Source organism: Antennarius striatus, chromosome 4 (genome assembly GCF_040054535.1).
Source record: "Antennarius striatus isolate MH-2024 chromosome 4, ASM4005453v1, whole genome shotgun sequence".
Taxonomy (NCBI): domain Eukaryota; kingdom Metazoa; phylum Chordata; class Actinopteri; order Lophiiformes; family Antennariidae; genus Antennarius; species Antennarius striatus.
The window spans coordinates 7,070,473-7,095,569 of NC_090779.1; the positions used below are offsets into that span (position 1 = coordinate 7,070,473).

Here is a 25,097-nt window from a genome sequence, read left to right on the forward strand (position 1 = left end):
AACTTATTAACAGTGACTAACAGTGAATACATTTTAAGAATATATAGATTAATTCGATAATTACATTTTAGCCTAATTATAAATATATGTAGCCTATAAATAGGCTTGCATTTCATATGAGTTTGTTCACAACTATCAGAATGTGCTCTATGAGTCATAATCAAACAGGTTTTAAAAAAACCATTTCAAGTATTATTTGAAATACAATATCTATAATCATGTTCAAATTTCAGACGGTAAAACTGAATAAAGTCAGCTATAAAAAAAATACACAACACTCTCCTCAAATTTCCAGACAATAGAGGTTAACAATGTCTTCTCTGACCGGAATTAATAAAGTATATATCTGTCTATCTATTATGCAAGATTAACTTCTCACGCCCAAGTCACAGTGGTCTTTTTTCATCCAAATCACATGTCTAAACCACCAAAAAGAAAAGAATGTCATGTGGGAGAGAAACAAAAGGGAAAAAATAAGACTTTAGTGCTCATTGATGCTTTAAGTAGTAACAGCAGCAGCTAATTCCTTTCCATTCAGATGACGTTTTCATTTGGGGTTGGTTTATGGCCTTCATTGGAGTCCAGTGTAGATGGGTTCAGTTTCAGAAAGGGAAGTCTGGCACGAGTTCTGTGGAAAAGTGAACTTTGCTCTGATTGTGAAACTTTCAAAAACAGTTGTATAATTTATTGTGAAAACACCGGTGTTCATCTTTGTCCTTACACAAAACCGAGAGTCAAAAGTCACCCCATTATACAAAGAAACTGAGTGAGTGACCGTATAGTTATAAAACGTAGTATCTTATTGCATCCCGCTTCAAAGCGGTGACGTGTTGCGATTGTCAGTGTTTGTCCGTTCGTTTGTCCAACAAATATCTTTGCAACCGTTGCAGATAGAAAGATGAAACAAAAACACATTACTCGGGCAGCAAAGGGGATGAAAGTGCGACAATAACCTTGACCTTGAGAAAGTAGGTCATTTTCAAATTTAAACTTTTGTACACTCATGAACCGGATAAGAGGGAGGCCAGTGTGAGTAAGACCCTAAATCAAAACTAGTGCTTTGATCTAGGGTGCTTTGATCAAAGCACTAGCTTTGATCTACCTATGCACTAGCTTTGATCTATGGTCTTACTCACACTGGCCTTCTCCATATGCACTGGTCTATGCACTAGTTAGGTAATACTTTCAGGGTACCCTGACCTACCCTGAAAGAAGGTCAGGGTAAGTCGCGGGATGTTGCAGTCTCTGATTGCCTTGGTTCTAGTTTATTATAGTGTAGAAAGTTAATGTTCCATAATTGCGATGGAGCACAAAGTTGAGGTACTTGCTTATACTTACAGTCCACCACATGTTTTACTTTGATTTTGAAAAAATAAATAAAGAAGCAAAAAACAATTTCCAGACAAAAAAGGCACATATTCACAACCACACTGGTTTTTCAAAGTTGTTGTGACTCATCAATCGATAATTTGAAGAATTTACACCTCGACATATCATTTAGCCTCTTCACACAGAGGGTTTACTGGAAAAATACACAATTTATAAGGGCTTAGCAACCATGTGACACCGTTGACGCGGTAAATTCTTCCGCTGCACAATAAACCTGTGGACTACCTCTTTAAATCACGCGCTGGTGGGCGGGGGAAGAGGGATTCAAATATCATAGCCACGCCCCTTCCGTTCGTTAACGCGGAAGAGACAAAAACAGAGCTCTAAACAAGATGGGTGCATCGTCCAGCACCCTGGTGAGGTGCGCACTGTGCGACGCGCAGACCGGGAGCCCGGTCACCCTCAAATGCAACCACCGGTTCTGCCAGCGGTGCATCGGAGACCTGTGGAGCGTGACCCCAAACGGACCGTACCACTGTCCGGAGTGGAGGTGTAAAACAGTCTACCGGAGTCTGCCGTTCGATAGCAAATTAATACGACTGACCTGGGACAACCAGCGTGCTCAGACTGACAGCACAACGGGTAACGTTAGAGCATTCATTCTGGTTCACCGTAACACGATAACTTCCTGTCGGCCCCATGGAGAAGTGACCGAATTCATGAACGTATAACTGCGTTAACAAGACATCACGTGACGTGTTAGTGGACTGGCATTTTCCTCACCGAGGCGATTTCATGGCTTACACTACGACCTTACGTTGACCCGCCCACTCTGCTTCTGATTGGTTTGACGTCACGACCCTCACGTGGGCGGAAGTTTTTGGACGAGAGGCGCATGTTACCCTGGACTCTGGAGATATGAACGTCCTTATCGGCAGAAACACAATTATTGTGGGACAAGAGTCCGTGTTTTCCAAGCAGTTTCACATTTTGCAAAACGAGTCTCTAACCGTCCTGTATTTTAACGATGCATCACATCTAGATGTGGTCATTATTCCGCCCTGTTGTGAACAAACCAATTCATTATTCTGTTAAATTTAATATGGAACTACTGTACACATCGTGTTTTGTGCTTGGCCATATGTTGGTCTAGCTTAAAACTTTCTTGATAATTTATATTTTTATAGAATTTTTCCCTTTATCTTACTAATGTAATGTATCGTATCTTATTCCTACTGATGTTAAACAAGGTTTAAAATTCTGATAATGTGAGCATCTAAGCATCAATGCACTTTTCCTGTGGTGTGGGATACATTTATTTTCCATGCTTCACTTTTCCACATCATAATTTGTATTTATCGGTCCCGTTTTCTCTGTATTTGCTCTATTTCTAAAGGCACATCCAGCAATAATGAACAAACTAAATTTGATGCTGAACTGAGGAGGCCATCGCTCACCAGTCGACTTCTTGGGAAGAGAAAGGCCAGCACACATGTCACGGAACAACCAGACACAAAGCGACCAACTGTGGAAGCGCCGCATCAGCAGAGCAGCGGCGCTGAGTCTCCCTCCACTTCTCGTCCAGTCCCAGATGAACCTGGGCAGTCGACTAGTGCAGAGGTGTCAAAGACTTCAGAGCAGCTGGAATCGACTCAGTCTGAGAGGAATGATGAAGCATCATCAAATGACAAGTCCAAAGGCAAAGTGTTATCTGTGAATGACGTTCTCTCAGAGGCCTCGGCCCTGCAGGACCCATCAGCAGACGTCATCTCATTAGATGATTCTGACAGCTCTAATGAAGTGGATTTATGCGATGGCCCTCCACCCGCAACCCCCGAGAGAGACACACAGGTGACGGGGCCTACTGCCTCACCTTCCAGCTCTGCTTCCTTTCTTGGTGTCTCAACTCCAGGTCAAGATCCGTCTCGTTTTGGGCACTTCAGCAAGTCTCCTCCAAAGCCCACCAAACATCCTCCTCTTGCTCCTGGTTCCACAAGTGGAGTCAGCATCTTCTCCAGGTCAGAGGGCAAACAGGCCGGTCCCTTACCATGCCATTACTGCCCTAAAGCTGGGTGTAAGTCTGCTGTGAAGACCTGCCTGGTATGTGGAGCTTCTATGTGTTCAGAGCACCTGCGTCCCCACCTGGACTCCCCTGTGTTCCAGAATCACACCCTGGTTCCACCAATGGAGGATATTTCCATCTGGAGGTGCCAAGACCACCAAGAGATAAACCGCATCTACTGCCGGGAGTGTGAAATGTGTGTGTGCACGGTGTGTACGGTCATAGGTTCACACCGCGACCACATCTGCATCAGCATCAGGGAAGCAGAAAGAGAGTTCAGGGTGAGTGGTGTTTTTTCATTACCGCGTTCTGGAGAACCCTGTAACTGTGGTTGAATTTAGGAATATAACAAATGCAGCCATTAAGTGATTTATTTTAAATCTCTGCATATTTTACAAAGGGGAAACTAAAAGAGGAGATCAAGCTGCTGCAGGAGGCTGAAGAGAAGGTGAAGAGCAGAGTGACTGAACTCACACAGAAGAAAGAGACCTTCAGAGTAAGAGCATATCTGGGTTGTTAACTTAAAATGTACCAGAATAACTTCATTTTATGCTTATCTGTAAATTCAATTCATTAGCTTTCTCTACGATATGAATTTTAAAATCTTTTAAAAAAGGACATCAGCTTCTCTTGTTAATTGCTTCCAGGAGATACAATGCAGGTTGAATTAATTTGTCACCAGGCTAAACTGATAATAACCATTCCCAGTTCTGTGCTGTACTTTATTTATGAAAGCAGGTTCACTAATATTTGGCTGATATGAATCTATTATAAGTGTACAAGTAATTAAATTTTATTTTTTTAAATATAGTACAGTTGCTTTTAATGCCTTGCGGATCACAGGGTTTGCTATGGACTAATAATATCTTGTGTTTTTATACTAATTTATGTACAGTAACATATTATGTGTTATCAACAGTTTACTATTGATTTTATTATTCCAATATTTGTGGCAGACATAAAATCGACCAAAATGACTTAAACTCCATTATTATTATATTTATAAATAATGTATAACCGAGAACAACGTAACTTGAGCCGAGGTATACATACTCATCATGTTCAGTCACGTGCCTCTGACTAAGGTCAGTCTGTTTTCACTCAAAACACGAGGTGATGAGGGAAGACACGAGCCGACCAACAGAAGACGTGGCAGGCAGTGTTTGTTGTTTTGACATATTATAGCTGCAGTTGAACAAAAATAAATATCCCATTCTAAAATTTTGAGAAACATTCTTTACAGGACAAACTCTATTAAAGAACCATTAAGTAAGTGCTCATTGCTTGTGCGCATCACTGCCTCTGTCCAGGTGGTGTTGAGTGAGGCGAAGGCGGGGGTGCAGCAGCAGTATGGAGCCATCAGGGAGGCCCTGGAGCAGGAGGAGCAATCAACTCTTCAGTGTGTGACGAAAGAGGAGGACAAGGTTCTGGGGGGACTAGAGGAGAAACTCGGCCACCTCCAGAAATCCCTGCTATCTGTCCAGCAAGGCCTTCACAGCCTGGAGGGGCTGGCCGATGCCAAAGGGGATGAGCGCATGCAGGACCAGGCCTTCATTATGGTGTGTTCACTTTCTGTTGGAGAAATAGAAGATCTACTGAACCATGAACACTAACAGGGAGACGCCTGTTTTATTTTTCTCTCCCACAGGAATACAGCAGGACCGCTCAACTGTAAGTCATTTCCTCTCAACAGCTGCCTGTTTAGGTCAGTTCACCCTTATCTCAAATAAAGATGTGTTCTCCGTCGGTGGTGGGAACACACTGCAACAATCAGCTGTTTTTGTACATTATAAATGTCCCTATTGGCATCCGTCTGCAGTGTTAGATTAATGAAAGGATGGTTTATGTTCTTCCTTTTGTCACAGATTCTTTGTTGATATCCACTAAAATAACATCAATGCCATTTTTGATCAAGTATTTATTAATCCTACGGGGCTTTTTTAATCATTTGCTTAAACCTTTTTTTACCCACGATCATTCTTTAGTGCTTTTGCTCACTTTTTTCTTGTTTCCATTTTTCAGTTTGTCTGCAAAAAAGATGTAACTAAAATTTCAGGACGGATCTAGGACCCCGTTACATTTTTGTGAAGCTCTGGATCCAGGATTTTTTTTTCCCCATTACTCTATGAGATATAGCATGATGAATTCTAGGATTGTAGAATGCATGCCAACTGGAATCAGATTTTAGAATCAGAATCAGAACCTTTATTTGTCATGCTGACACACGTTTTCACATGAGACAGTACTAAATACCCCTCTGAAGGTCCCAGTTAGCCCGTTGGATAAATATAAGATAAGAAAAAAAGAAAAGTTGAATATGTAAAATATAAAATATATTCTAGTTGTCAGTTTTGTGTTTACTAGTCTGAAGACGTGTTCTATTCACGCTATGCTTCTTTATCAGTACCAGTAACATCGGGAGCAGTATGGACCAGTTCGACGCTCCAGAGGAAGTTGATCAGGCTCGCCTGCAGTGCCTGCAAAGGTGGACGGAGAAGCGTCTGGAGACCTTCGTCATCCCCGTGCCGGGAACAGACCGAGACCTCTACAGAATGCTCTGTGAGATGGTTTTATGAACACTTCACTCTCCACAGCTAAATAAACCAAAGGACTAAACGCATTCTATGATGTATTGAGGGAGACAGTTTTTCACCTAGTTGTGCTCTGATTTCCAGATGGTTGCATCCCCTCCTTGAATGCAGACACGGCTCATCCAAAGCTGCTGCTGTCTGATAACAACAGAACGGTGACCTACAGCGAGGCCCAGCAGGCCTACGCAGAGCACGACACTCGATTCAGCTCCTTCCCACAGGTCCTGGCATCCCGCGCCCTGGAGGCGGGACGCTGGTACTGGGAGGTGAGCATCGGCACGGACGAGGGCCGGTGGAAGGTGGGGCTGTGTGAGGCTCAGATTGAGAGGAAAGGCCAGAAAGACAGCTCTCGTCTGGGCTTCAACTCGCACTCCTGGTGCCTGGCCTGTGACAGAAGGAAGGTGGAGGCTCTGCACAACAAGGTGGGGGATTCCGTGGAGGCAGACGGACTGCAGAGGATAGGAGTGTTCCTGGACTTTGAGGAGGGCATTTTATCATTCTTTAAAGTGACACCAGGGGGCAGTCTAGCTTTAATGCACTCCTACCAGCACAGGTTTCCCAGCCCTCTTTACCCAGCTTTCTCTGTGTCAAAAACACGCCTGACCGTTTGTGATCTGTTTCAGTTGTAAACCCTGCAATACTGGAATGTCTTTTCTGCTGACAATGTAAGAATACAAGAAGCAACGTGCCTTTTTTATACAATTTTAATAACATCATCATGAGCCAGTTTGTGAAATTCTTGAACGATATCTCTGCCATACACTGTACGTATGTTATGTTGTACTTTTAAATCCTGACATGTGATTTTAAGTCGAATGTGATCATGCTGAGGTTGTGCCAAGCCAGATATACTCTAAACATTCCAAACATTTGTTTCATATATTTGCTGTTGAGATTTACCTTTTATATGCTTTTAATTTTAGCATGCCAGTTAACAAAAGAGCTGGTTGTTATCAGTGGAGATCAATGGAGATGTTTTTGGATCATGTTTTCATTATATGTATAAAAATTTTATGTCTTATCACTTTTCAACCATTATTCGTGTACAGTAATAAAATGTCAAAGTTTAACAAGCCTTCCACCTTCGTACTTCCTGTTTGGTTTTTCTTTCCTCGCTGTCCCTGCAACACTGGATCTTCACCAACAACAGACTCCTGACATTCAACCCCCAGGGTTCCTTTGTTCTGTGGTTAGCTTAATTTAGAGGGATCAAAGAGGCATTTTACATGAACTGTTGGAGCATCGGCACACCACTAGATCACTGTGGGTTCTTTGAGTTCCTGTACTTAGAAAATCCTTGGGATTGACGGTAATTAACTGACTAAGGTGCACTTGAAAATTAAAGTCTTTGTTAAGAACATTAAAGGGAATGAGGCTTTGTTAAGGTCAAGGTCAGTTTAAAACCTGCAATTATAATTTTCATAGTCTCAGAAATATTCGCTTACTTTCATTTCGCTCTCATGTTAGACGTTTGACATTCTTGCAACTACGCAAGTGCTCCGTTTGACCATGGCAACAAATTCATACTTCCATCTGCATGGTTGAAGGTATTCAGAATTCTGTCCAGATATTCTCCAGATATTCTCTTGATATTCTCCCTCCAAACTGCGCGCTTGCGCAATTGCGCACTGCTCGTACATTCTCAGCGCACAAGAAATCTATGCAGCGCATAAAACAAATTTCAATACAAATGTATTAAATAATATCTAATATTAGACCTAATTAGACCAATCATATTTTTTTCTGTACCATTTTGCATTGTAACGCAGTAAGTGACAGGTGTCCAGCCAATGACACTTCTGCTACGCAGCCAATCAGAGCATTGAGGGTGCTGCACACGCCCCCTGCTATACACGCCGTGCAGGTTAGGTAGTTAACGACTGGAAAAGAGCGGGCAGCACACATCTATTCACCAAACCAAAGTAAGAAAGAAATGCAGTTCTTTTAACCCTTAGATACACATGAAGGGTCAGGGCATGACCCCACAGCTTCAAAATGAAAGTTTGTAATATATTCATATTTCAGGTATTCCTCATAAAATGTGTTTGTGACATGAGGCTATTTTCATTTTTAAAACATAAATGATTTTCAAGAAATTGCAATTTTTGAAACCATGTAGCGTTCAGGACTGAGGTGTTTATAACTTCTGTCAAATGGGACAAAAACCGGCGTCAGCCCCACTCCTTTTATGGTCACTGGCACAGAAGAAACCCGCGGCCACAAATTTTATAGACGTCACACAACTACGTCACAGAACAAAACCGACTGAAATGACCATCGTTTATGACATCACAGCTAGAGAAACGAAATACAGACATACACTTACACACTACTAGATGTTGCATCACCTCTATCATGTATAAAACAGACTATTTTACAGCAGGGACACAAGTCTCTTTCCACTACAACCACACATCTGCTCAAGTGAGCCACATTATTTACGAACATTGCAGAAGAGGAAGAATTTAAAAAAATTTTTTTTAGTATATTTGTCATTTTCTTTGTAATTGATTTAATATAAATGAAATTGAATTCCCACTCCCACCCAGCCACCTACAGTATGAGCTGACAGTGGGAGGTGCCGAGGCACCCTTGAGCAAAGCGCCATACCCCTTTACAAGTTGCTCAATTGGGGCGCTGCTTACCACTCTACCTCCCACTGCATGCTTACAGGCCCCCTTGTGTGTGTTACAGGGCCCTGTACATACTAATATACATGCATGTGTTTGTTTGACGAAACTAGAGTGTGCTCTTAATTGGCCGATTAGCATCAAGCACAATAAAACAAAATGAACAAGTTAGTCAGCAGTAAACAGGGTAGCTTCTAAACGAAAGTTTTGTCAGGCTATCCACCTGACAAAACTTTAAAAAGGTGTTTGTGTGTTCAATGTTTTAAACACAAACTACTTCTGCAACCTTTTCCGGTCCGGCAAGGATCATTCATCAAGCCTGGGCGCTCACTTCAAAGCTGTCCGAGTCGTCTCTCTGATTGGCCAGCGCTAGTTTGTGTTCTAACACAAAAGCAAAAAAGTCTCTCGGTGAATAACTGGGGAGGGTGCCGTCCCTCCTGTCTTTAGTTTGGTTGTGCAAACCTTTAGGACTACCTTTTATTGCGTGAGGTGTTCTCCTTGTGTTTGGAGCTCGTTGGTGGACCACTCCTTTTCCTCGTGGATCTGTAGTTGGTGTTGGACAGCGAGGAAGGCGTGCTCAGGGGTCTCTTGCGGAAGGGAGCACCTTTCTTGGACTCTGCAAGGTGAAGCCTCCCGCGGGTCCGGCGTAGGGCTGGTGGGGCTCCCTCCTGAGGTTCAGCACGAGGGTATTTCCTGGGCCGACCGACATCTTGGGCTTTTTCAGTTTCTTAGGCGGAGATGGAGTATTTCCTGGGCCGTCCCTGTTTGCCAGGTTGTGTTGTTGGTCCTCTGCGATTCTTTTTGGTTCTTGGGACATGTACCATCCAAGCCCGGCTCAATTTTGGGTGTTTGTTGTTCAACGCGTCTTTGGGTCGACCGCTTCCCCTCTTGATTGGCGGGGAAACAACGGAGACGAGTCCTTGTTCATATCCATTCGATCTGTCCTGCGTCGACGGACCCGTGTTATTGACCTCCACCTGTCTGGGGTGTCGTACTCTCCCTCTTTTCAGTGAGTTCACACTTCTGACGGCCTCCGACACCCACTCTCTGGCCAGCTCACTCTCCAGCTTTGACACTTTATGCAGGGAGCCTTTTGGTCGACCTCTTTTTGTGGGGGTTACAGAACTGCTTTCATTCTCCTCACCACTTGTTAAACTCTTTTGGCTCCCTTTGGGCGACCCCTTCGGAGTTTTCGGCGCATCAGAGCTACCCTTTTGTAAGTCTTCAGTGGCAGACTTCTGGAGAGACTTTTTGGGCCTTCCTCTTTTCCTGGTAGAATGGGCGGTCATAGGAACGTCTTCCTCGCTGCCCTGATTCTTGGAACCTTTGGGCCTCCTTTGACTCAGAGGGCTTTTCACAGAATCATCAGCAGCACTGTCTCCTGTTATTTGTTGCTCTGTGGGTTTGTTATCTGGACTGTTATTGGACATGTCCAGATTGGCCTCACTGATCTCTGCATCTTCGTGTTCCATCTCAGCCGTCATGATATCTTCATCCATGCTGCTGCTCTCATTTTGAACTGTGTGCACCTGCAATTCAAACATTGAAATTCATAATTAATATTTTATTAACAAATGGTGTAAAAACATCATAAATAAAGTTTTATCATTAAATTAACAAGCATATCAAGAGTTTGAAATGTTATAAAGCAGGACTGTTGGTGTTTAATAATTCCCTATTTTGTTTTTCTAATATTTTATTTTGTGATAGTCATTTTCAACACTTTAATGAAATTAAGAAAAAGTAAATTTTTTCCCTCCACACCGTTGCCATCTCTTTTTTCCTCTAAAGGAAACACAAGTTTAGGGTTTTCCTTTCTCACTCAGCAGGCATTAAGTGGCCACAGCAACAATAGATTCCTTTCCTCTTGTCCAGCCAATGGTCTGTCAGCCTCAGCTAGGCTCCTGTAAATTGCTGCCATTAATGAAATTAGCTGAGGGTTTATGATCTTCCAGTGGAAAGCTGAGTCACGTAGTTATTAATGAATGAAATGCATGTGGGGAAGTATTAAAAGCTCTGGCACAGTGGCTTCTAATGGGCTGTCATTAATAAAGGATCAGGGTCTCCATTAGTAAATCTGAGCCCCTTGTTTCCTCAAGATGTCATCATAATAAAATACTCCCACCAACCTCTGATGTCAAATGCAACAAAGCAATCCCCAGTTATTAATGTCAAACCTAATCCCAAATTCCATCATTAACCTAACACAACGTGTCATAAAAATCAATCAAGTAGTCCAAAAAGAGGAAAAACCTGTTGGCTACATGTTCAACCCTCCAACACAATTCACCAAATTGCTGAAAACAGGTCTTTTGTGGAGGTAATTACCATGTCAGTGGCATGGTGGTGTATAGTGATGAACTGAGGCCTCATGTTGTCGTGAAAAGCCTTGGAATAACAACCACAGCAAGACTGTCAGGAAATAAGAGGTTGATTTACAGTCATAGGTTTTTCCTCTGAGAAGCAGATAAAGATGCATGAGAGCAGATTAGGAGCAAAGAGCCGCATAATAGAAGGTGCTATTTAGTGCAGAGATCAATACCTAATTAAAGAGAAGCTCAAGCCTTTCAACTTTAAATATGTGTTTGTGTGTGTGTGTGTGTGTGTGTGTGTGTGTGTGTGTGTGTGTGTGTGTGTGTGTGTGTGTATATATATATATATATATATATATATATATATATATATATATATAGAGAGAGAGAGAGAGAGAGAGAGAGAGAAAGACTCCAATATCATCTTATATCTTTCAGAATATTAAAGCTTTTTTTTCTGTCATTCCTGGAAGGTGAAATGATTAGTTGCCTGATGTCAGACCAATCACTTGAGTTCTAAGTCACCTTAGAACTGAAATGTTTCATACATAGTGAGAAGTATTTTTTCTAAAATCTATTTTTAACCCATTTGCTAAGTTGAAACTATTTCTTCATATTGAATACTGGGCAGACACTTCAATGTGTGCCAACAGAACTGACGTTCATGTACATTTTTGTCAGAGGTAGAATGGGCTTCATTACGGCATTGTGGGAAATGTAGTTTCTGGTCAAAATATACTTTTGACCTGGTTATTTTTGGACACTAACCTTTTATGCTCTTGCGGGCCACATAAAATGATGGGGCGGGCCACATTTGCTCCCCGGGCCTTGAGTTTGGCACATGTGTTTTAAACGGTCCTCTGGGTTTTGTTGAGTGAAGTAGAATATCAATGACTTCAAAGGATTCTCCTCTTAAAGATATGATGCTTTACAACTTCATGAATACTAATCATCCTGAAAAACAGCCTTAGCTTTGTTTCTGATTAATTACTACCCATAGCAACACCAAAAGTGAATGTCAAGCATGGCTGAATTCAAGAATTTGCATCCACTTAGGTTTGTTTTAATCTTCTCCCACATCAGAGTTGTAGAGTCTGGAGCTTCTGCTGTGGAGTAATTGGATGTATGTTAATGTGGGTCTGTGCTCATTAGGAGGCACATACTCATTAAGAGAATAGGAGGACAGCGTCTTCCTCCAGATAGGGCAGCAATCAGCTCGCAGCCCAATTTACTAGCTTGTCGACAGACAGCAGTGTTTACAGCTCACACACAGCAAACAAACTAGCACTATCTTCAAGATGTACAACAGTTACATTTACATTTTAAAGGGTTATCAATATTTACACCTGAAATTTGGTGTAAATTTTCTCCAAACTAGAATTTGGATATCTTTTAGACTCCGAGCAGCAGATCAGGAGGTCTTCCGCTTATTCCTTCATTTATCTTATACAGTAAAAGTTATTTATATCATAAACAAGCATGGGTTGACAAAAATTTGTTATGACTCATGCCAACGTTTCTTTGTTTATTTAATGAAAAGAATTACGTTCCATCAGGAAAGACAGCAAGTCTGTTGAAGCAGTGTTTTGCTTGAAAGCTGCAGATAAAGATTGACGGGTGAAAACAGTCATTATAGAACATTACGGGAATATTAGTACATTATTATTATTGATAAAGAACGTTATAGAATACTACATCAATGTCATTCAGATGGCTCAAAATGTATGAAATAATTTTCTGTGCTCAGAAAAGCTGTTTGATATAAATAATGAGCATTACTTTATTTATTTACTATTTAGTTTTTTAATATAACAACCATGAGTGTAATTCTTCTTGCTATAGTCTGGATTAAAACATGTTTATCATAATATCAATTCATTTCAATTTGATTTGATGTGTTTATATAGTGGAAAACCATAAAAAGTGTCTTACCAGGGCACTTTACAAGAAGAAGAGGCGTCCAGACTGTTTTTTTCTGCAGCAACCCAACAATGTTCATAACAACTGCCTCTGAACAGGCATAAACCTCAGTCAGACCCAAGATTCAACATAGGTGGTCTTCTGCTTTGACTGAAGGCGTGAAAGAGGGAGAGAAATCTTATAAGCTTTGCATACTGACAAAGACAGAGATGGAGGGGAAGAAAGATGGAAAGGTCAGGTTGGGAGGGTGAGGATGTGATGGACAGAAACACAAACATGATACAACCATAGAAACCATAATGATATATACACTTGTACATGTACCTGTGTGTACAGCAGCTACACAAACAAACCGCCTGTGCGAGTGTGACCCGATGTTGTCGGCAGAATCTCTTCTCACACCTGTCCCCCGTAGGTATGGCAACAGTTGTCGAGCTCAGGTGAAGTGGGAGGGTTTTGCATGTCTGACCTTGTTATCTGCCAGGCTTTGAATGGAAATCTGAGACTGAGGATGTGATGGGCCTGTTAGTGAGTGACGTACCCATCCACTTCCCCCAGACAAATCAATTCACTGTCGGATCTATCTCAGAAAGCTCCTGGAGAAATTTGTGCATCCAGTCTGAAATGAACATTATAGAGCTCACACAAACCACTCATTTATTAAATCTAAACCACTGAAAATACATGACAGCATAAGCTATAAAACCGTACAACTAATGTATAAAGCAGCCAATAACTATTTACCTCAAAATATACAATCACAAATACAGATTAATGAATCCATTTGACAAAGTGACCACTGACTAAGTGACCACTGACAAAGTGACGGACTGGCAGACCCTCAAGGATAGTGTCATCCAGTCAGCCCTTAATGTCCTTGGATGCTCTCGATCCTCCCCCAAAAAGCCTTGGATATCGGAGAGGACACTCTACATCATCGATCGGCGGCGCCAAGCCAGGCTCCAAGGCGACCTGACTGAATACCGGCAACTGAACCACCAGCGCAATGTGTCCATAGCTGAGGACAGAGAGAAGTTCTGGCAAGCACAAGCTGAACACCTCGAGTCCGCGGCCAATACCACCAACATGAGCCGTGTCTTCACTCTGCTGCGCCAAGCTCGCAATGGCCCACGCATAAAGACAGCCCTGGTTAAAGACTCTGATGGCTACATCATAATAACAAGCAGACTGCCTCGCGCTCTGGAAAGAGCACTTCAGTCTCCTTGTCCACCCCAACTGATCCCACCATCATCGCGGCTGCAAACACCACAGTCCCGAGCGACGCCTGCAGTACAGATCCCATCACACCCGAGGAAGTCAGAACCGCTCTGAAAAAACTTAACAACAGGAAAGCCCCTGGCATCTGTGCAGTAACGGCTGAGATGCTAAAATCTGGTGGTGACAGTCTTGTTGAGTGGCTCACCCACACCTTCAACCATGTGTGGGAGACAGAGAGACTTCCCAGTGACTGGACCAGAGGAGTCATTCTACCCTTCTGGAAACATAAGGTTGACAGGCTAGTCTGCAGCAACCACAAAGGCATTACACTTCTCTCCATCCCCGACAAGCTCTTCACTAGGATCTCGCTCACCCGTGCTCTCCCAGCCATCAGAAGTTGCCGCCGTCTCCAGCAGGCTGGCTTCATGCCTAACCACTCTACTACAGACCACATCTCTGCTGTTCGCCTGCTCATAGAGAAGACCCACGAATTCCGAAAAGATTGCCAGCTATACATCGGTTCATTGATCTGAAGGCTGCCTTTGATACTGTCTGCCATGCCTCACTCGGAAGCATTCTACAGACCCTTGGAGCACCACCTAAGATCGTTGCCCCTCTCAACCTGCTCTACAGCAACGCAGAGAGCTGTGTCCGTATCAACGGTACAGACTCCGACTGGTTTCCCATCTCCAGTGGCGTTCGCCAGTGATGTGTGGCCGCTCCTGACCATTTTAACTGTATCATTGACCATTTGATGTCCAGGGTCTGTGAGCGAGTCCCTGAGGTATCCCTCGGAAACTACCACCTGACCGACCTGGGGTATGCTGATGACATCATCCTACTCAGCTCATCCTACAGCCAGCTGAAAGACGCCCTGGACATATACAGAGGAGAGACAGAGAAGCTTGGTCTTTGAGTGAGCTGGACCAAAACCAAATTCATGCATGTTGGTGACGGACCAGATCCACCTCCCCTGCAGCTGGGTGATGACACTGTGGAGCCTGTTAAGAGCTTTGTGTATCTGGGGTCCATAGTGACATACAATGGGGACCTTAAACCAGAGATTCTCCGTAGAAGAGCTCTGGCAGCATCATCTCTGCGGTCCCTTTGGAAGCCACTCTGGCGGCACCAGACCATCTCCCACAAGACAAAGCTCAGAATTTTCAACTCTGCCGTCCTCTGCATCCTGCTCTATGGCTCGGAAACTTGGCCATTAAATAAGACCCTGGCTGCCAGTACAGATGGTTTTGATAGCAGGGCTCTCAGAACTGTCGAAAACATCAGGTGGCCCCAGCGGGTTTCCAACAAAGTGCTTAGAGTCCGCACGTGCCAGCCCAGAGCTTCTTGCCAAGCGGTGCAACGTCGTACCTGCTGGTTTGGTCATGTCCTCCGCCTTCCCCCTGATCACGCAACAAGAGCCATTCTCCAGTTTGGCCCTAAGAGCGCAGGCTGGAAACGACCTCGAGGCAAGCCCCGCACCCGATGGCTTGACGTCATTGCGGGCAACCTCCGACAACAGGGAGTCACTGTGGAGGATGCAGAGCAGCTGGCACAAGACCGCCAGCGTTGGAAAAAACTGACTCATCTGGTTGGCTCAATGCACAGGGACGGGACACCCCCCCATCGCAAGAGCCCTACTGACTGACTGAATCCAATTACCAACTAAGAGAAAACACAGCATTTTTACAGAAGAAAGCAAGAACAACATTAAAAACATTTTCATTATCGTTCACTGGCGTCAAACATTGGAATAAACTGGATAATGAAATTAGGAGTGTGGGAACTCTAACTGCCTTCAAAAAAGCATTTAAAAACATGATTATTATATTATATTTCTGATGTGAATGATGGTTAAAGGACTGCACTGTTATGGTGAATTAAACTTCATATTGTCATGCCTGTGAAACGAATGTCACTGTAACCTTTGTGCAGTAACTGAGCACATGCAAGATGTTATGAGTGCTACGAAAGTGGAAAGGAAAGGAATGTTGAATAAACCATAAAATTGTCCAGAAACAACCTTGAAAGGAATAACAAAATGAACATTAACAAAATTTGGACTCTTCTCAAGAACTGACAAAGACGTGTGCAAAGATGCATGCCTATTGGACTGAATGGAGGATTAAAACAACAATGTACCAGAATAAAATAATTGAAATTGATTTGTGACATGCAAAGTATGTATTGGTTGACAATGTGCTGCAATGAGAGAGATGTTGTAGATTTAGAGGATGGGGACCTCACAAGCCAATGGCTTCTACTCGTCAACCCTTTTTTTTCTTTTCGGATGTTGTTGCTGATGTTCCAACACTGATGAAAGTGAAATCTGTTGTAATAACATGTCTGGAAAGAAGAAAATAAACTGAATAAGTAAATAAATAAATAAAATAAAATGAAGTTTGGTGGAAAAGAAAGCTCCTGTCTGTTGAGTATCTCACTGTCAGAGAATGGATTTATTGGAAGCAGCACACACACACACACACACACACACACACACACACACACACACACACACACACACACACACACACACACACACACACACACACACACACACACACACACACACACACACACACACACACACACACACACACACATTGCATCATTGATACTATGCTTAATTGGGGCAGTAGTGGCTCAGTGGTAGAGCGCGGTAGAGCGGGTCATCCAATGATCTGAGATTGGCGGTTTGATTCCCACTCCTGCCCAAAACATCCAAAACACCCGGAGCACTTCCGAGGTGCCCTTGAGCAAGGCACCTTCCCCCTTACAAGTTGCTCATTTGGGGCGCACCAAGCAGGAGCTGCCCGCCACTCTACCTCCTCTGCATGAGTACAGGCCCTGTGTGTGTGTGTGTGTGTGTGTGTGTGTGTGTGTGTTCAGAGTACACACTCACTAACATCCGTGTGATTTGATTTGGACTAACTAGAGTGTGCCACTAATTTCCCTTCGGGGATTACACGAGTATATAAAAATTAATAAAATATTTTATACTCTTATGTCGGATTGTTTATCCCTGCCTGTTGCTTCAGTGTCTTGCCTTTAATCATTTTAAGCTGTCAGGACACTAAGATGAGGGGGAAATAGCAGCAGCATCTATTTCAAGCACTCTACGGTGCCAGGCTGTCTCTGCCTCCTCCATCCCACATCCTGCGCTACCCTCCCCCATCCTTTCTGTCCTCTCCCAGAAAATCTGCAGCATTCTCACCATTATTTACTCACCTGTCTGATCTATTGCTCTTTTCACTTGGACCCTGACATTAAGGTCAGTGGTCAGGGTCAGTGGCACATGAGGCTGCTGGGATTCAGAGTCTCAAAAGACTAACCTATTTTAATATTTATAGGCAATCCAGTTCAAGATGTATTTCAAAATCAATCTACAGATGACCTGAAGATGCACATCTTCTGAATTGTCAATTATTCTCTAGCCCTAAAAAGAGAACATGATATGATAGTCTCTTAGCTCTCCTGGGCTTTAAGTCTCCAATCTAAAAATTCTATCACCCTTATATTCATATTGAAGTGGGCTGCGCCTGTCTGTCACATGACCGTGTAAGGAGACCAGCTACGACCTCCCTAATGAAGGTGATACAGCTGTTGAGAAAAGCAGAGCACATAGATTTGGCATCAGATACCTCCATCGAGGACACCGTGATCCAGACAGCTTGGTTTGTTTGTCTAATAGCAAGATTACTCAAAGTGGTCTGGATCGGTTTTAGAGAGGCAGGGTGTTCTGGTGGCGATCTGAATCATCGTCTGGGTTGGGTCTATCACAGGCAATTGGTTCATAAAATATGATTATTGAAAATAATCAATTCCATAATTTATTATTTGTGTTAAGTTTCATTATTCTACAGTATAACAATTATTTGTGCTAATTAAGAGTAAATTTTGGCTGCTTTTAAACAAAATGTTTAATAATTATGAAAATGATTAATTATTAAGCAATTTCAAATATTAACAACAAAGTTTGGGGCATCGTCCTGGAAACGGAATAAATAACGAACTCCAATTAGTCTCAATCACCGGTGAAGTCGCTGACGCTCTGTATAGCAGTAAAAACGAACAGTCATACAACTGCTTTAAAATATAATACATTTTATTAACAGTGGAAAAATCAACTGGCAATGAATATGTCTCAATAAATTCCATCACACCTACACCATTAACATTTACATGCATATGTAACAGACAGCAGTGTGTGACAGTGTGTGTGTGGGTGTATGTGTGTGCCTGTGGGTGTGAATACGTGTGTTTCAGGAGGCGTAGCGGTTCCAAAGCACAACCTTACACTCTGAGAGCTGAGTCGGTTGAGCTGTCTAATTTCAGGTTTCCAACTCACACACTTTAAAAAAAAAAGAAAAGAAAAAGAAAATATGACAACTGCATCTGGCATCCAGCTTGGAAAATGGGTTTCAGGCTTACATAGCGAGCTCTCCGCTGCGGGGGGGATGTAAACAGAAACACCATCTCATCACCTCCTGTGATTCCATCACTTAATTCTGGGCTGCTATCGACAAAAGATCATTTTTGAGGACTGTATCGTCTTTATTCCACAAGGATGATTCAGACACTTAATTAAATTATCAGTCAATAAATGGGCAACCAGTTTTCCTTCATTGATTTGCCGCCTGTTGTTAACTGTGTTTTTGGCCTTAGTAGGATTTAATGGAATTGTGTTTGCAGAGATTCTTGACTCATCCTGGGAGTTCATTTCCCAGAAACACACAGATGGGGCTTCTGATCTCTCTGCTTCTTCACCTCTGAAAATGTGAGTTGTTGTGGCCAAACTCTGGAGATCATCCCCACAAACACACAATCTCCAGACAGACGGAGCTCCGTCACATTTTGAATCTTTCAACTGCACTGATTTGCTATGGTTATTTTGTTTCTGTCCATTGCATGGACCAGTATAAGCAAAGACTTGGACAACATAGCTGCCCATTCTGGCCACAGAAGTAGGTGTAGTGTATGAAGGTATGAGAAAAGACTTGGCAATTGTCTATTTGCTGGATGAAGTGAGCAAGAATACTACCTCAGTTTTTATATTTTACTAGAAGAGTTGCAGCTTTGTGTTTGTGCGTGAGTGGTGGTGATGGTGGGTGTCTTAACCCATTTCTGGCATGTGTGATGGATTATAGCATGTTAAAGTTCACTGATTATCACTGGTGCAGGATTTTCTCTTTAAAGCATTTAACACCACATTGTTTTTTCTACTTATTTTATTGTGGCCCAAAAACTCTGAAGTATTTCTCTCTGTTTACACCTAAAATAAAATAAGCCAAGGTAATTTACTGGCTGGAGCTGAACACCTAGCGAACTGTGGTACCTGTGTAGGAGATTACCTCCTTTACAACACCACCCTGTGATGATGGGCAGCAGGATCCACAAACAAACCTTGCCTTGAGTGTAATGTGGCTAGTTCTATATTTTACCCACTAAGGGACACTTGTCAAGGGGCAGATATGTAACTGTAGATAAATTTATTATAATTCAGTACAAAATAGTGCAAAAACAGTTACAACGGATCTTTTAAAAATCTTCATCTTCTCCTTTCAGCTTTTCCCTTCAGGGGTCACCACAGCGAATCAGTTGCCTCCATCTAACCCTGTCTTCTGAATCCTCTTCTCTCACACCAACTACCTTCATGTCCTCTTTCCCTACATCCATAAACCTCCTCTTTGGTCTTCCTCTAGGCCTCCTGCCTGGCAGTTCAAAACTCAGCATCCTTCTCCCAATATATTCACTATCTCTCCTCTGGATATGTCCAAACCATCTCAGTCTGGCCTCTCTGACTTTATCTCCAAAACCTCTAACATGTGCTGTCCCTCTGATGTACTCATTCCTGATCCTATCCTTCCTGGTCACTCCCAGAGAGAACCTCAGCATCTTCATCTCTGCTACCTCCAGCTCTGCCTCCTGTCTTTTCCTCAGTGACACTGTCTCTAGACCAAACAACATCGCTGGTCTCACCACAGTTTTGTACACCTTTCCTTTCATTTGAGCTGAAACTCTTCTATCACACATCACACCTGACACTTTCCTCCACCTGTTCCATCCTGCCTGTACACACTTCTTCACCTCTTTTCCAAACTCTCCATTGCTCTGGACTGTTGACCCTAAGTACTTAAAATCCTTCACCTTCTTGATCTCTTCTCCCTGTAACCTCACTCTTCCACTTGGGTCCCTCTCATTCACACACATGTAATTGTGCCATGAAAAGCTGGTGGATTCTCCTCAGTCCAGGAAGGCCAGATCAGTCGATATGAACCCTTGCGATGGAGGCCCCTTGTGAGGCATAAAAAAAAAAAGAAGAAGAAGCATGCAACATAGCAAGTGCTACACACTTAAGATACCACTGCAAAATATCACACCGTGTTGTGGTTATAAGGACACACCAATGCAGTGTCCTCCCAGAGTGGTCCCTCGACAAGGGGCCAGTATCAGTGTGGATCTTGTACAAGGACATTCTACACAGGTGACACGGTTAGGGAGGAGAACCCCCAGCATTAACAGCACCACTTGTCAAGGAGCAATTAGCATGACTACTATGAATGGATGGTAGGCCCAGAGGCAGAATCAGATGAACTAATAAACAAAACAGAAAAGAAAGCAATGAAGGAATGCTAATTCATTACAGGAACATTCATTACAGCCTGGTCCCTGCAAGAGAAACAAGCATTTTAGTTTCCAGATAAATAAACAGTTTAGCAGTAAACTGAAAACTTAGAAAATACAGGCTTTAATTCAATATGCTCAGCTGTCCCGCAACACATTTACACAGGAGGAGACTTGATGCACAATCTGTGAATACCAAACAAAACATGCAATTAAAAAAGATATGTTCTAATACAGGTATAAAATGCTCAATGTAAAGGTGCATACTGAGACCCCCCCCCCCCATTCAGCAGCTCTGGGTCACAGTGAGATATCAGCAATGTTAAAACTCCATGGTGAAGCCTGTGTCCTCCATGAACAGACACAATTACCTTGATAAAACAAAATAAATAAGTATTAAAATTCAAAATGCAGTGAGTAAACATGCTCTATCATGATGAACGGTACCTGCATCAAAAGTGAGCCCAGCCCACACAACCAGTGTCCAGCAAACACAAAGAGAGTCTGACTTGGTGCCAGCAAACATTTATCACTTCCTGACTAGTCATGTGACCACTAGACCATAAACAACATGTGAGGCTGGGTGATAAGTGAATGTAATGGAGCGGTGTTGTGTGCCTGCCTGTGTAGATCCTCACCAGACAGACGTCAGTAACACATTTAAGTGAATATATGTCCTCAAAATGTCACAAAGCAAGAGTACCATGAAAAAGTGTGAAAATCTGAAATAATGATGGATGTAAAGGAAACACAATGTTGTGTATGGAGCCATTGATTGTGAGCACATTTTCAGGGAGCAGGAATGCTTGCAGTCAGATGACATAGGAGGAAATGACTTCTGCAGTCTGGCATGTGCAATCAATCACAGGTTATTTTGCATTTGGCTTGATAACATTTGGCGTGCCACAAGGAAAAATGCTGCAAACTCATGATTATCATAGCAGGATCAGCTCCCTTCCTGCAGCGCAGACTGCATTATTGCAGGAGGTAAATTAAATATTATAAATGAAACACAACAATTAACACTTATTACGCGACATCATTAGATTTAACGGGGATTCTCGCACGATTCTCTCCACCACATGAACCAAAATGTCAGCTGGTGGTGGGGGCTCTTGACTGCAGGCAGATGCACAAGCACACAATCAATGCGAGAGACATTTGGCATTTCCATAACCGACAGCTTTGTGAATGGGAGACGAAGCAACCAGGCCTGAGACCATTAATCCTGCCCAGTGTAATAAGGCCATTTGGGGGGGAAGCAGTGCATCCTAATCGTAGCCATTCAACATTCTGATTTCCTCTGCCGTCCTCCTGGGCCTGCTTTTAGCCCCCCAGGACATTTTCCTCTAACAGAGACGAGGCTTTATTGTATCAAGGTGATGGAAGTGCTGCTGTTGTACCTGTGGATAAACCGATTCTATAAGAACCATGATGTCACTGCCGTCCTCTCCAGCAGTAATACGTACATCTCAATACAAATCGCCGCTGTTTAAGGTCATATGTAAATCTTTATATAGAAAGGTTAATTATCTGAAGCAGTTGTTATTTCTGTATGAGAAAAACATGGAATATATTCCGTGGTATTTTATGATGTGCCCCAAAATATCTGGAAGCACGATCATTAAAATGAATTCTTCACCTCTCCCATTCTCAACTTACTGATATTTATGAATTTCATTGCTTGACTTACTGCTTTCCACTCACAGTGTTGTGTGTTTCCTCCTAATATTTGCTGACTTCGATGATTTATTCACATCTCAAATTCAGTCCAGTGGTGAAATGTGAATAACGTCTGTGTCCTCAGGCCAGCTGGCCGGTCATACCCGAATACGCTTCCATCCATCATTTACATCCTGTTACTTGAGTATAACCAACACCGTCTCTCCAAATGGACTACATAGGATTTGTTCACAAGAACAGATTTTAAACCAGTTTTACTCCAGGATGTCAGTCACTTCAGTTTTGCACACATTCAAGTTTTTCATCAGCCTACAGTTGTCACAATGGAAGTGTGTGGGTAGAGCTTGGCTCAGTGATGAAGTATCTCAAGTGCATTAACAAATGCATTAAGCAGAATATTGGTGTGCAAAAATAATACTTCACAAAGCGCTTATCAAACACAACACTAATCTTGACAGTTTAATTCATAAAATGAAGCTGCAGTGAAGAATATTTTATATTCTTGCATCAGTGTTGTAATTGTGATAAAAGCTATGCTGTGTGGGTTACATAAATACAATTTTATTATCAGATTATCTTTTATACCAGCAATAAATTTAAAAAAAACCCCAGTCTGAAACACTCACCAGCATATATATCTTTAAAAAGTTTAACCAGGGTATTGTGTTTTCTAACATTCCATGCTAATAAATGAAACAAACAAGAGAATAAAAACACTTCCATGCAAAGTTGACATGCTAATATATTCAAAATGCTAACTGTGATGAAGAGCACAGTTTAAGCTGATGGAAATGCCATTTGACTAGACACTCAGCTGATCAGATAACCTCATCGTCCTCTGGGGAACAAACTCAGATAATTAGAAACATTAAGTGATGATAGTCAAAATACAAGTTAGTATGAGAATGCTGTGTAAATGCCACTGCTATACTCAATAAAGAGAATTGAATGTTTCACCAGTGATGCAGTGTTAGGTTCCAGCCAGACACGATAAAAATCCATTTTCACTGTTGTTTAAAGAGAAATGTTAATGTTTTTGAACGATTTTACAATTATTTCCAAATATGGATTTACCCATTGATGTGAAAGATATTTTTTCAGTTAAATAAAATAAAGAAACCCAACAGAGTGATGTGTAAGACATGTTTATGCAGTTTTAACATCAATTTGTCTTCTATGATGATCCAGAGCCTGTTTGTTAGGTTGGATGTTTGTCAAGTCTGTCTGAGAACGTAAGCCAAACAAGAACCGGGATGTTTCTAGCTTTCAGGACTTGTGTAGGACTTGCAACCTGAGGCTGTATATTATCGTGTTGCAACACGAGACTATTGTGGCTGATGAATGTCATGACGCTGGGCATCAGGATCAAGTCACGGTATCTCTGCGCAATCAAACTGCCATCAGTGAAATGCATCCTTGGTTGCCCTCCATAGTCCGTTCCCGCAGTCCGGTCATGACCTCGTGAAGCACAGACAGACTCAGACGATCACGCAAGAGAAGAAGCTGGTCGTGGAGGTAATGGACCAGCGTGGTTGTTTGGGTTGTCAGTGGGCTGGAGATCCGGTGGGGTGGAATCCGGTCTCTGAAACAACACTGTAGTGGTTCATCCTGGTGAAATAAATATTTGTGTTGCTCTTGCAGACATTCCTGCAGCCAACACTCATTTGCAGACTCACATTTGTGACAGATCAAACATTAAGTTCTGCAGTGAAACTGAAGATTTTAGAGTAGGTTTCAGACATCAGCAAATCTTTGCTTAATTTTGAAAACAAAACAGACCAATATCTCAGTCTCAAACAAGTGTTGCATTTATAATTTTGTTGCCTGTGGGAAAAGCTGTGTGTTCATTAAAATACTGAGCGGCTCTGGGTAGCTAAGAGAATAAGAGCAGGTCACATTTCCATTTTTTTTTTTTCTTCCATCCTCTGCGGCACTTCTCATCGGGGGACTAGAGACTTGTGGTGTGTGATCCAGGTCCAGTTTTGTTTAATCTTCTGATGGAGAGGACACTGAGTTCTCTCTCTCTTCTTATTCATGTAGCAACCGCCCTGTCAGCAGGATACGAGACCAATCAATGTGTGTCTTCACCTGAGGACATCTGTGCAGAGCTGAAGTGGATTGAAACACACTCAGTTAGAAATCAAGGCACAACATAAGTCTGGCGCAGACTTTAAGATGAGTTTAGATGCTCCTACTTGTATTTTCAGCTCATTTACTTTTTGACCTGAAGCAGCATAAATAAGGCAGCTCAATAGTGCCAATTTAAACTCACTAAATTACTTTGGTTTGTATTCTCCTGGTTTTCCTGAGGTCCTGGTCTTTAGATGTTTGTTGAGATCTCAATACTCACAATCATAGAACAGTTCATGCAGATTTCTAAAGATTTGGCATTAAAATTTAAATATTTCTCTGCCACAAAGCACAGCTCTGTAAAATCTAGTTATCACTTTTTTCTACACACTTATATCTCTCTGTGGGTTTCAAAGGCATTATGTCCACATGGTAAAAATAGTAGGAGAGACTGTGGGAGATGAGGGAAGGACAATTACTCTGTGGAAGAAGATGAAAAACAAACTAAGCGCCTGAACAGCAAGGGAAATCATGGTGAGAGGCCGGAAACGTGTCCAAGAAGAATTCAGCAAATTAAAGGAGATCAGAGCAGAAAATGGTTTGTTTTACGATGAAGTCAAAAGGATGGAAGGAGATTAGGTGGAAATGGGCTTCAAGATCG

At 42.4% G+C, this 25,097-nt stretch overlaps 2 protein-coding genes across 2 annotated transcripts; one reads left to right on the forward strand and one right to left on the reverse strand.

The window, feature by feature from the left end:
* Nucleotides 1–1,696: 1,696 nt before the first annotated feature.
* On the forward strand, nt 1,697–7,051 carry si:dkey-29p10.4 (tripartite motif-containing protein 14). Its single transcript, XM_068312994.1, has 7 exons — nt 1,697–1,971; nt 2,726–3,672; nt 3,792–3,887; nt 4,702–4,950; nt 5,040–5,062; nt 5,796–5,950; nt 6,067–7,051. Exons 1-7 carry the CDS (start codon nt 1,722–1,724, stop codon nt 6,609–6,611), a joined length of 2,265 nt encoding a protein of 754 aa, XP_068169095.1. The 5' UTR covers nt 1,697–1,721; the 3' UTR covers nt 6,612–7,051.
* A 2,289-nt stretch (nt 7,052–9,340) lies between these two features.
* LOC137593402 (high mobility group protein hmg-12-like) lies at nt 9,341–10,096 on the reverse strand. Its single transcript, XM_068312073.1, has one exon. It carries the CDS (start codon nt 10,094–10,096, stop codon nt 9,341–9,343), a length of 756 nt encoding a protein of 251 aa, XP_068168174.1.
* Between the last annotated feature and the right edge of the window lie 15,001 nt (nt 10,097–25,097).